We start from the raw sequence: 13572 nt of genomic DNA, 5'->3' as shown, positions 1-13572 counted from the left end.
GAAGAAGAAGAAGAACAAGAAGAAGAAGAAGAACAAGAAGAACAAGAAGAAGAAGAAGAACAAGAAGAACAAGAAGAAGAAGAAGAAGAAGAAGAACAAGAAGAAGAAGAAGAAGAAGAAGAAGAAGAAGAAGAAGAAGAAGAAGAAGAAGAAGAAGAAGAAAAACAAGAACAAAAAGAACAAGGACAAGAACAATAAGAAGAACAAAAACAAAAGAAGAACAAGAACACCAATGATGACAACAACAACAGAAGAATCTACTGACAACCCAGGTCCCCACAGGAAGTCTCATGTCTGTGTGCATATAAGCAACTAGGCATATACTGTGAGTGCTGGTGGCCCCTCTACTTGGCCTGAGGGAAACCTCTGCAAACCTCAGCATGATTCCTAAGCCATTTCTCATGCAGTACAGTAGCTTGTTCAGCTGTCACCATGGCTGCAGCTAGAAGTAAGGGGGGTAAAGGAACCAATCTTTTACAATCTTATATTTGTCTACCAATATTAGAGATTGAACCCAGGGCCTCAAGCATGCTAGGCCAGTACTCTACTGTGTGACCCCACAGCACCAACAATGTGTAAATAAAGGTTTCAAGAAACAAATTTTGTCTTATTTGGAGATGCAGTATATAATAATGGAGATGTACACTTACATTAACCAGTACAAGAAACCTATACAGCACTTCCAAGCTTCCTCACATGTTCGCTCACAAAATGATGGAGGGCTTTACACAAGGCACATCACAAACCATGCCTTTTAGTATGTTAAAAGAAGGGGAGAGGAGATAAACTTCACTGAATATAGTTATTTACTAAACATTCTTCTAAGAGTTAGCTGTATATTAATTCCATGAAAGGCAGATGGTACTTTCAGCTTTCAGAGCCATATGATCCCTATCCCCACTGCTCACTTTATGCTGTGTAGTTTAAAAGTGGACACAGATCTCATGTAAGCAGTTGGATACAATGTGTTTCAATAAAACTTTATTAAAACAACATATTGTGGCATTGGTTCTAATCCCTGCTCTGAGCCTGTGTTATTATTGTCTCCATTTTACAGGTGGAAACAAAATGAAACAAAACACAAGTCTGATGGCCAAGTCTCTATACTCAACTGTTACATCCTAACAGCCACAAGCCAGTATTAGTAACAGTCTTGCTCAGTGGGAATCAGAGTTTCCTAATTCAAGTGAGACAGAGTGTGTCAACCAAGCAGGTAACCCTTAGGGCTTCCCCAGAGACTAAAGACCAACTCAAACCCACTTCTGTTTTTCCTGTTTTGTTCCAAGTTGTTCTCTCTGCCTCTTCAGAACCTCTGTCCCCCCTTATTCTCTGCACCTCATAAATGATTTTATCAGCATCTACTTTCTCCCAACTCCTTTGGAGGCCAGGGCTGTCCCCACCACAGGGCTCAATTAGCATATGTCCAGTCCCCTGGGAACCTGTTACTATTGGGTTTACAGGATAAGGCATGGAGTAGAAAAGGGAGATGAAGGGCCAGATACTCACCAGTCCTTGGCAGGCACTGAGAGCTGCTGTCCCAATTCCGACCGTGGTGCCCTGCTGCAGAACTGTGCCCCTGAGATGGCAGGGCTGGCCTGAGGAAGCCACCATCTTAACATGGGAAAGGTTCCCATATCTCTTCTCCATGACATAGCCGTTGGAAAGAAATTCCCAGTTGACTGTCAGATTGAAAAACAGGTCTTTTTCTTCATGCAAAATTCTGTAGTACAGCTGGTCCCCAGAACCACCTGCATCTCTCTTCTTCCTGCTGCTAGTGACAGGGTGATGCAAGCCATAGGACAGAACATGGCCACCAGCATCGACTTGGACTGGACTCACTATGTGGTATTCTGGCAGAGACTTGATAAAATGTTCTGAAAGAAAAGGAAACAGAAGAAAAGTCAGAGACCCATGCTGAGCAGACACAAGACAAACCCACACTCATTGGGGGCTGAGACTGCAACTTGCAAAACCACCACTGACTTAAAGCTTAGAGGCTGCTTCCACCGCATGAACACTGTCAACATGAAACTCTCTGAGCATCTAACATGTGCCTGGCTTCTGTCCTCAGTGTGTGTGGCAGTCTGAGTTGACCCTCCGTAGAACTGTGGATATCAGCCACTCTATCACAGTCAACTCATGATGAGCTTCATTTAATTCAAGAGGAATATTCTGAGGAAAGAAGTTGGGATCAACATGCCAAATAGGACATTGCCTGATAACTGATGTGAACTACAGATCTTAGCAGTGCTCACGTCCTCAAGCACTTCCAGCTCCAAATATCAGGTCATAAAATATTCTAAATACACATCACACATGATCCCTGATAAACTTCGACAAGCCTCACACCTATGGCAGCATCAGGGTGTAGCAGGGTTCATACAAGGATCTGGGGTTTTAAATACACTTAGTATATATGACGAGGAAACAACGCAGGGAGGGGAAGAGACCGATGGAAGATTCATTACATTGTTCATATTATTCTCACGATTATAAAGTCTTTTGCATTCCATCAAAATCCCATTTATGCTTTAATATCAAAGCATGAAATTCAAAGCACTGGGTATGGTGACCCTACAGAGGATGAACTAGAAAATGGAGAATTTGAGACAATTCTGAATTACACAGCAAGATCCTATCTCAGAGGAAAATACAGAGAGTCTAACTATCCTCCATTCTCCTAAAACCCCTGACAACTGAAATTCTATCTCCTTACTCTCAAGGCTCAGTCCCTTACTGGATTTCCATACTGCCTTTTCTTTATTATTTTATGTGTTCGCTGATACTTTCTGAGGCAGAACCTGAACATCACAGGCTGTCTGTCACACACTGACGAGTCAGTGAATAGTCACGGTAATGGTCACTGAAGGAACTGGACTTGATGGGAGTCAACAAGAAGACTTACCTCACAAACAAATCCCTTCAAACCTAACTTTTTTGGACCTATTCTTCTCAGACTTCAATGAAATATGGGTCAGAGCACAGACTGCCTGCTTTCAAGAAATAACCAAGAGTCTTAACTTTTTAAGTGTAAAATCCAGGCCTGTTCTAACTGCAACACTTAAGCACAAACTACATAGGGACAGTTCTTATAAACAATATTTAATGAAAATCAAGAAAAGTTCACACAGGGCTACTGGTATTAATGGAATACACACACACACACACACACATGCTAATCCCCACACACATGAACACTATTAAGTTTCCCAAAACATATGCAAACTAAAACTACATATGGAGCTCGTTTGAAGGATTTTCCATGGGGAATGATAACAAAAAAAAAGGAAGAAAGAAAGAAAGAAAGAAGGAAGGAAGGAAAAAAGAAAGAAAGAAAGAAAGAAAGAAAGAAAGAAAGAAAGAAAGAAAGAAAGAAAGAAAGAAAGAAAGAAAGAAAGAAAAAGAAAAATAGAAATGAGAAAAAACATTGTCAACAATGAATGGTGATAGCGCAGTGGTCTATGAACTGAGGGGTGTGAGTGTTTGTCCTCACGTACACACTACTTCCCATTCGCTCCTCCACAAACATCTGGACCAATCCAGGACTGGCACTTTCCTGCCCTTCCACATTCAGACCTGGGTTCAGAACAGAATAACCAGGTAGGCTGAGATAGATACAGCTGGAGCATCCCTGCCCATTGCTCTTAACTACTGTTACTTCAGCAAAGGCTGGCGCACTGGGGAACAGCATGAGGAAAAAAAGAGAAGGTCTAACTCAGCTGGCTGTAACTGTCATCTGGCATTGGTGCCCAGATATAGTCACTATAAAGATACTGACCACTTCTCTCAAAACAAGTTCCCTGGGGGAGGGGCACTAGAGAGGTAGTTCACTTAGTTGAGCGCAGGAAGACCCAACTTCAACCTCTAGCATCTATGTAAAATTTCTGGTATGGTGGTATCCACTTACCACCCTAGCACTGGGGAGGAAGGGACCTGAAGACCACTGGGGTTCCTTAGGAAACCTTAATTGATGAGGTCTGGTCCAACAAAAGATGCTGCCATGAGTCGGATGTATACTCTTTGCCGTATACATCAGCCAGCTCAGGTATTTTGTGATAGAAACAGAAAGGGAGTGATATACTTTCCTTGCCTTCTCCTTTCATCTAAGACAAAAGGGAGAGGCTTGGATTTACACCTGTGAAATCTGAGTCCAGAACTCACTTCTAAGATCTGTCCACACTGCCTCTGGAGGAGTTGGGGGGGGAGGTCTACTACAGATAACCAAATATTCACTTGGTATCAGTAAGACTTGGAGAAGGGCAGGACACTGAGAGAATAGAACTATAGCTCAGCCTACATAGGGATTTGTGGGAAATGATAAGCCTTGATTAAAATTAGATTTGAAAAGCTAAACTACAAGCTTCAATTACTTGAAATGTATAGTGTAAAAAAAAAAAGAGTCTTCTCGAGAAGCTCTGAGAGCAGCCTGTGGGAGACCACATTGTGAAAAGACAGAACACCACATAGACATTTGCCTTCAGCTTAGGAAAAAATTGGATGATGTGAGAATGTTCACCTGTTCCCCATGAAGTTTAGGTTAAATCTGTATGTTGATTTAGGGACTAACCCATGAGTGAGTGCATTATCTCTGCTTGGCAACCAAACTTATCCTTTCTCTATAGCTCCAATTTTGGTGTGACTGCTGCTAAAGAGGGCAGGCACATCTATATTTATCTTCAATTATTTCTATTAATAGTAGCTGAGTGTCTTAGACTCTTTATTTAAAAGCTGGTAAAATACTGTAATAGAGGCTTATTTCCGTAATTACCTTCCACAGGTTGGTCTTGCTGCACAACCATCTTATTATAGAAAGCAAGGAGTCCTCTTGAAACTGTATATATAAAATAAAATATACCATAGGAGGCTCCCTTTGCTCAGCAACCACGTAATAATGTAATGTATGTACTGAGCAGATAATTTATTATAAATTACACAAAGTGACGTAACCATGAACCCATTCCCTTCAATAACAGCACTAGAGTAATTTCCTTCTTGTAGATTTGTTTCCACATGGCTGAAATGAACTATAATAGATTTTTCTCCATATCTATAAGTTTATATGTGCCCAGGGCCCATCTCCAACACGAGATAAAGTACATGCCCTGCAGATGTCACAACATCACAGAGAGCAACACAGAACACGGAAGTGACCTGTGGCTTGAAGACAGCATAGGTGGCTTTTGATCCACAGAGCCTTATTTCTGGTTTCCCACTCTATAATGTTATGAAGGCAATTAACTTTGAATTCTGATTCTTTCTTGGGTGAGATACATTGGGCGTGCTACTTTTATGGATCTTGGCAGAAGGAGTGAGATCTAGAAGCCAGTCAGCCATGTGACCTCAAGGGTGACCACCCATGCACTACAGCACAGCAGTACAGCTCTGCTAAGCTATGATGTGGCGCATATTGGGTGTGTTAAGGGGTATTTTAGACAACAGCATTTTCAACTTCTGACCACATCACATGTCGGGAAGCATCTGTACGGATAAAACTAAATCCGGGGGCCCTTGTTGGTTGTGTAAGAGAGGAAACATGCTGTTTGCAAAACCAAGAGTCTTATTGTGTTGATATTTGGTCGTAAATCAAGAAACACTGGAGAAGTCACAACACATCCTTGCTGCAGAATTAGCTGTACTAGAAAGGATTAGGATTGTCATCACAATCTTTCTGGGTACCAAAACCTTTATTCAGTTATGTCTTTGTGACGCTGGAGCCCAGGGTCTCGCACATGCTAAGCAGGTGCTCCAGGACTGAACTACATAGCCCAGCCCAGAACTAAAGTCATGAATCTGTGCAAACCTGAGAACTAGAAAGATCATGCAAGGTTAACTAGTGTGCAGATCCCTTTGCAACTGTGAACTGCTCCAGGAATCCCTCCAGCCTCCTGGCTAAGTTGGATTTTGTGATTGTTCAACACATACATGTAAATGCACCTGGTTTGTGAAAATAAGGAAGGGTGGGGGGAATCATCTCTGAATTTGCAACTCTGAATATTTAGAGTTTGGGTGCAATTCAAAACTCCTGTTTTGAATTAGAAAGTCGTCTTGGGGCCAACCCAGGTTTACTCCCAGGAAGCTTTAGAATGTCTTGCCATGATTCCTCACCTCTCTGGCTCTCCTCCTGTCCTGTCCTCTTTCTACTCTCCTCTCTTCTCCCCTTTTCTCTCCTCTCTTCTCCTCCCCCTCCTCTTCCTCTCCTCCTCTCTAGCTCTCCCCTTCCTTCCCCTCCCTTCTTCTCACTTTCCCTTCCTTCCCTCCCCTCCCCTGCCCCTCAGTTCTAGTGGAAATCCACAGAGAAATTTCTTCTTCACTCAAAGAATCAACTACCTGTAAGTGTATTAATGAAGACTGATGGAAAGATTAATGCTTTTAAAAACCGAAGGCATTTTTAAATCAAAATACATCTGCATGATTAATAAGTTTAGCGGACTTTAAAGCTACTTTTGAATATCAATTACTCTCAGCATATCCCCCAAAGGTCACTAGGAAAAAGAGTCATAGCCCACTTTCCAGAGCAACAAGGCAGGCCCAGCAGTGTCTACTGTACACCAGGATGAATTTTCCCTTACAATATGCGAAGCAAGCAGAGTGTAAAAGCTCACCCAGGAGAGTGTGTCTTTGAAGGAAATCATCTCAGCATGCCCAGGGAAGTGCTGGCGGGCTTTGTGCTGCCCCAGAACAGGGACCTTTCACAAAGGCACTGTTTTTCAAAGAACAACAAAAGCTGCTATTTTAAACTTGGGGGCTTGAGATGGTATCTGGACCGTTTACACAAGCAAGTGCTGGCTGATTGACATCTAACCCCAGTGTTTGCCCACTCTGGCTTCCAAGTAAAGCAAAGGGAGACAGGGATTTTGCATCTGGCCGCTCTCTAAGCCACCGCAGAGAAATTCTTAGGCAGCATTTCACTTTGCAGCGTGGGCAAAACACACTGCTAGCAATCCCTTAAACATGGACAAGTGCGTGTGTGTGTTTGTGTGTGTGTGTGTGTGTGTGTGCATGTGTGTGCATGTGTGTGCGTGCGTGTGTGTGTGTGTGTGTGTGTGTGTGTGCATGTGTGTGTGTGTGCATGTGTGTGTGTGCGTGTGTGTGTGTGTGTGTGCATTATCCCTGCTATTGCTATCATTCTATGGCTGCATGATTTTAAATAGGATACCTGCCTCAAGCCTGTGCTTCATAGTTAAGCTCATAAGGTCCCCAAGTCCCAGTGTCCCCATTTGTAAACTAGGCATGGTAGCCATAGTACCAGAACCCCAGAAGGACATTGTCAGTAGTGGGAGGGGCTGGCAGGCCATCCCTGAGCTCATACACTCCCCATCTCCCCAAGCCTCCCAGGCCCCCTGCTCTGACAACACCTTGAAGTTGTAGTCCTCTCCGAACATGAAACTCTTCTAGGTTCAATTTAAAACAAACAAACAAACAAACAAACAAACCAACAAAAGCAACGGCACCACTTTGGCCTGGGCATGACGGATGAGGATGATGACGGCGACCCCAACAACCATACTAATAGGAGGAGTGAATTCCAATATAAACTATCTTCACGGTCTCCCAGTGCTTTCTTTCAGAATACACGCATGGATCACTAAATTTAGACAGAGAAAAGTCTTTTTTTTTTTTTTTTTTTTTCGATACAGGGTTTTTCGGTGTAGCCCTGACTGTCCTGGAACTCTGCAAAGCAGGACAGACAACCGGGAGTCCCCAAGAGGCAAATTTCTCCCCAGTAGGAATGTCATTTGAAAAAAACAAAACCCTAAATCTTTCCAGGAAACCAAAACACAGCCAAGTGTGCTTAGCAGGAGGTCAGAATAAAATTTTTATTAAATTCCAGACTTAAAATGAAGTTTTAAATGAAGGAAACATTTGCCATGACTGTCCGTGACCAGCTGGGTCTCTTTAATAAAAATAATTTCCCATGTCACAGTCTGCAAGGGGGGAAGTGGAAAGTGGAGGGGAGGGGCTCGGGGAGCGCACTCTTGGGTCTTTCGAAGCAGGAGTGTGCACCCTTAAGCCCTAGGAAAGAAGGAAATCCGAGCCTGAGCACACAGCACAGTTTTCCTTAGACAGGCCAGAAGTTCAGCCCTGCCTGGTGGGGGAAGGGAACAGACCAAGTTCCACTGTCCTACCCCACTGTTTGAAAAACAAATAAAGAAAAGCCACTAACCTTGCCTCGGGTCTGGGAAGCGAAACGGCCAGTGCTGAGTTTGTCTCCCGTGGCAAAAAGCCCCAAAATTAATAAGCTGAGCCACGATCGAGAGCTTGGCCAGCCAGCTCCCCCGAGCACATGGCATGGTTCAGTTGTTGGGGAGAAGAAAAGTTTTAAAAGTTTTAGCTCTCAGCTGCAGATATCCAGTCCTCGCCTGTGGCCGCACAGAAAGACTCCCCGGAGCATGGTCCAGGCATGGGAAGGGAGCGGCCCGCAAGCTGACCAGGAGGCTCTAGTGGCTTTTTGAAGCTGACGGGACCAGAGAGCTTTTATTCTCTCCCTGTCCTGAAAGGGGAGTGAATGAGCTGACAGCTTCTGCTTCCTGCGGGCCAGAGCGTGGACTGGGTCAGAGCCAAGGGGCGCAGCCCACCCCAGATCCCCACCCCTCTGCTTCCCCACCCGACAGGCCTCCAGCCAGCTAACACACATTTTCCTTGGGGACGCCCTCCTCCCTCAAGCTCCTCCCTCCGGGCTCAGAGCCTGGGCATGCGGGCCAAATAGGGGAGACCCTAGACAGCTGGCCAGGAAGAAACTAGAGTAAGAGCCAGTCAGAGGCTCCTAGGACAACACCCCCCACCCCATCTCCTTTACACGGGATGAAATGTACTTACAAATAGTGCGTTATGGGCCAGAGGGGACCCTACTCAGCATCCTTTTTAGCTCCTCCCAGACCCTGAATGTACCCTATTCTGTCAAGACTCCCCACCCACTAGCAACCGCTGGGCTCTTCTTCCAGGGCAAGCTAGGATTTCCACTTAACAACTAATAAGCAATTTTTTTCTCTGCCAAGTCACACAGGAAGTGATCCAAGCTAATCTGCTGTCTTGACCCTGGACAAGTCTCTTCCTCTGCAGGAAGGGGTACGTGGATCAAATGCTTGGGAGGCCTTCTGTGGCTACAGGTCAGTGCCTGCTTTCTTTTCAAATCCTACCCTCTCTCTGTAACACCTCCACCAGCAGCACACTAGCAGCATGGAGAAAGATTTCAGCCCCAACAGGGGAAGGCCTTGAGCATAGGCAGCTGCAGCTGCAGTAGTGTGTGTGTGTGTGTGTGTGTGTGTGTGTGTGTGTATTTATGTGTGTGGTGTGTGTGGTGTGTGTGTGTGTGTGTGTGTGTGGTGTGTATGTGTGTNTGTGTGTGTGTGTGTGTGTGTGTGTGTATTTATGTGTGTGGTGTGTGTGGTGTGTGTGTGTGTGTGTGTGTGTGGTGTGTATGTGTGTGTATAGTATATATGTGTGTGTATGGTATGTGTGTGTATGTGTGTGTGAGTGTGTGTGTGTATGTGTGTGTGTTTCTGTGTGTATGTGTGTGTGTGGTGTGTGTGTATGTGTGTGAGTGTGTTTATGTGTGTATGTGTGTGAGTGTGTGTGTATGAGTGTGTGTGTGTGTTTGTGTATGTGTGTGTGTTTGTGTATGTGTGTGTTTGTGTATGTGTGTGTGTTTGTGTTTGTGTGTGTGTGTGTGTGTGTGTTGGGGTATCCATTCAGACACTCACTTTCTCCTCAGCGAGAGAATATCACAGAGCAGGGGTTACCAGGCATCTTGAGAATGGTCCAGGATAACCCAGCCAAAATTCTTTACCTCTGGGCTGAAACAGACCCCCCCTTTATTCCATTCAGAAGGAGGGTTCTTTGGCTGACAGCCAATCACACACTTTCAGCAAGATGTCTGGCTACTAGGTGATCTTGCATTGGGTCAGGGCAGCCACACCATCCCCAGGGACTCAAAATGCAAGGCCCCGAGATGGAAAGTCCAAAGGACTCCACACTGGGAAACATAGCTATCAAGACTTTCTGAGGGACACCGGCTCCTGTGTTTTGCTAGTGGAAATTTACAAACTTATTGTCTTAAAACAACACAGATTTATTGTCTTAAGTTCTGAAGATCTGCAACAGAATTCACTGGGCTGAAATCAAGAAGCTGCATTCCTTTCTGGCTGTCTTAAAATCTATCCTCTGGCCTCTTTCAGCTTCAAGCTCCTGGAATTATCTAGCTCCCAGCTCTTCTTCCCCACCTTCAAAGCCAACAATGGCTTGTTGACTCTTGCCCATGTAATGTTTCTCTGTCTCTCTTCTACTTTCCCCTTCGTCTGCCTTTCCAAGAATACTTCCCATCACCCTCGTCAGGGATCGTCTCTGGAGTTGACTAACACCTCTGATTCTACCTGCAACCTCCAGCTCTCCTGGCCATGTAGTATAGCCATGATGTTGTAATTAGGACATAGTATGTCATGATAAGGAAGACAGGGAATGAATCACTGAGCCTCTATTCCTATCACATATAGGAGGTAGGAAGTTCACATCCTGAGCCAAAATAGATGAAATTTAGTAGGCACCATTGGATGCCAGATATGCATTTATGAGGTCATTTAAAAACACTTTGAGCTAATCTCTGTGTTGCATATTCTCTTAGTTCTCTCTCTCTCTCTCTCTCTCTCTCTCTCTCTCTCTCTCTCTCTCTCTCTCACACACACACACACACACACACACACCTCATACATATATACACATACCTTTTACTCCTCTCTCTCTCTTCTTCATTTTCTTTTTCTTTTAAGAGAAACCAGATGTTTTCTGAAGACCAAAAATCTCTACTGGCTCCCATGCCCTGGATAGCTGGAATAGAGATTTGTTTCTGACACAAGAAGTCAAAGCACTCTTATGTCCTTTTGAGCCCTACCAATGTCAAGGCTGAGCCACTGAGTTCTGGCTTTGCAGATTAACTACTTCAACTCTATACTATTCTTCTGGTTCTCCTCCCATGTATTTTTAAGACCATGCTAAGTCTGAATGTGGACATGATCTCTCCAAGGTCCCCCATTTTTAGGGTAGTAGTATTGGAAGGTACTGTGAACATTTATATGGTGGGGCCTTGTATAAGATTGTTAAGTCAGTGGGGATAGGGTATCAAAGAAACTTGTAGGGTACCTCCAGTGTCTCAGTGTTTCCCTGTCTCTTAGCTTGCGGTTCAATCCTTTTGTTTGGACATGCACTTTTGAGTCTGCCACCCAGTGACCTTACCACAGGTCCAAAGCTATGTGGTCCCTACCATGAAGTCATGGACTGAAATCTCAAATTCAGCCTTTCTTTTGCTAATTTGTAACTGTCCCAGGTAGTTCACTGTAGTAAGACAACTAGGGATGAACACTAACTAGGAACATCATTCATTTAGAAGTCATCCAAAACTAAAAACTTCAAATACAAAATCCCACTTAAGTATCGTATTCTGTCAGTCCATTCAATCCTCCGTGGTAAGGTCCTTCAGCCTATCAAGACTTCTTATCTTTGCCTCTTCATCTTAGGTTTATTAACGGTCATAAGCTCTGGCTCATTTCCTTTTTTGCCCAATGATAACCTATGACCTACTTCTTTTAAAAAGCACCTTCAGGATTTCACATTTTCCTCATCGAATGACACCTGTGTTCCTCCCCAACGGCTGAGTTCCTCTGCCCTTGGTTGAAAAGAGTCTCATCATTGCCTCCAATGGTGCAGTCCGTAATTCATTCCTCCAACCTTCACCACATGACTCAGAACAAGTATGTATTCTGTTACCATTCTATCACCAAGTTCTCACCCTTTCCAGCTGAAGTTTGATATTTTCCCAAAGAGAACGCCTGATTGGGCTCAACTTCTCCCCTGCTCAGTGGTGGACTTGTATTCAAGTTTTTAATTGCTGCCCAGTACTATAAAAAGCCAACTACCTTTCATTGCTGCTACAGGGAACCGAACTTTGAATCACTGTATAGCTTCTAGACACCCATGCCATGATGCAACTGTGCTGCCTTAGAAGGGAAACTTCAAAATCACATGCTGTCCCAGAGTAGAACAAGAGCTTAGGACAGAGAGCATCCATTGATGCTGACGAGCCTTGGCGATGTACTAACAACTCTATCACCACAAAGGCCCTACTAGGTGAGTACTATAAGTGCCCTCATGCTGCAGGGAAATTGATATTGAACTGTTAAGTAACTTGCCTTCATGACTATGAAAAGAGCAGCCAGAGGAAAGACTGAAGTCAAGACATCTAGAGGCTTGACCAGGTCGCTGTACAGATTCAAGGTAAGCTTCATCTTTACTAAGAAAAATTGTCTTGGAATGTCCTCTCTCTAAAGGTAGAGAGGCTTGGAATACTAAGACATCTCAGAGCGCCTTGGGGAGTATCCTAGGTTGCTGTCTATTGTAAAATAAGTGAGGAAAAATGAGGGTTTTGTTTCTTTGTTTGGACTTGTTGTTGTTGTTGCTATTGTTGAGATTATTGTTGTTTTGGCTTATACATCATTATCAAGTCCATTATTGAGAGAAGCCAGGAGGGACATAACCAGGCAGAAAACTAAAGCAGAACCTGAAGCAGAGCCCAGTGAAGAAAGCTGCTGACTGGCTCGCTCGCCCTCATGGCTTCCTGATCCTGCCTTTTCATACGCCCATGAGCATCTCCTGAGGAGCAGTGCTCTCACCATGAGCTAGCTGGGCCCTCTCACATATATTCTTAATCAAGAATATGTCCCATATGCTTGCCAACAGGCTATTTGAGAGAAGCATCTTTTCAATTGAGGTTCACTCTTCCCAGGTAACTCCAGCTTCTGTCAAGTGCACAAGAGCTAGCCAGAACAGGGAGTAATTTAATCCATCATTTAAAAGTATTTCCAATATAAGAATTAATTATGACAAAAACTTAGGGTGCCTTTCAAAAAGCCCCCTTTGTTAGAACTTTTTAATAGTATACAACATGGCTGAAGGACAAGGAAATTAGTTCACTATATCTTTCAGATTTGTCATGGTCCTTAACACTGGAAAGACAAAGAAAACTGATACACAGACACACACATGCACACTCACGTGTGTGAGCATGCTCACACACACAATCATCATCATCACCATCACCATCACCATCACCATGACTTGGTCCTTAAGTATTGCAAATGATTAGGCCACAAGACACTTCACATCTGTCAATACCACAAACACTGTCTCAACCACTATTTTCTTTTTAAACCTCTCTGTAGTCCTTGGGAAGGAGGTGGGGAATTGATCCCTGCAACCTTCAGGAGTGTCAGTTCACTTTTATTCTTCCAACTCATTGTTCTGAATGGGTAAGTGGGTCAATCAACAGAAAACATTCTGCACATTGCCAATGGCAGAGAGTTCGTATTCCCAAATCAGCTTAAAAACCCTGTAATCTATTTGTTGCAGATTATATAAAGCTTCCACTCTTCGCAGTTGAGCGGTACCTTTCTGAATGAATCATCCTTTTGATGCTATAATTAATCAGCTTAATTGATGAATCAGAGCCATAGCAACGCCCTTTTGAAAGACATAGCTGATCCAGCTGGATCAGCACCGGGGTAGCAGGAGCGCAGGGTTGCCTGA

The 13572-nt window shown here is 43.9% G+C and overlaps 1 protein-coding gene across 2 annotated transcripts in view; it reads right to left on the bottom strand.

Annotated features, from left to right (window-relative positions):
• Positions 1-8627, bottom strand: part of Adamts12 (ADAM metallopeptidase with thrombospondin type 1 motif 12) — a 276352-nt gene extending 267725 nt beyond the window's left edge. For both annotated transcript variants that reach the window (XM_029470142.1, XM_029470141.1), the window contains exons 1-2: positions 8165-8627; positions 1507-1874 (exon numbers count right to left, since the gene is read on the bottom strand). In XM_029470142.1, coding sequence (XP_029326002.1) covers positions 1507-1874; positions 8165-8291 — 495 coding nt within the window. In that variant the 5' untranslated portion in view covers positions 8292-8627. The remainder of the gene's footprint in view (positions 1-1506; positions 1875-8164) is intronic.
• Positions 8628-13572: the final 4945 nt, after the last annotated feature.

This window comes from Mus caroli, chromosome 15 (genome assembly GCF_900094665.2).
Source record: "Mus caroli chromosome 15, CAROLI_EIJ_v1.1, whole genome shotgun sequence".
Classification (NCBI taxonomy): domain Eukaryota; kingdom Metazoa; phylum Chordata; class Mammalia; order Rodentia; family Muridae; genus Mus; species Mus caroli.
The sequence above is the reverse complement of the archived record's forward strand: the minus strand, read 5'-3'. Positions and strand labels throughout refer to the sequence as shown.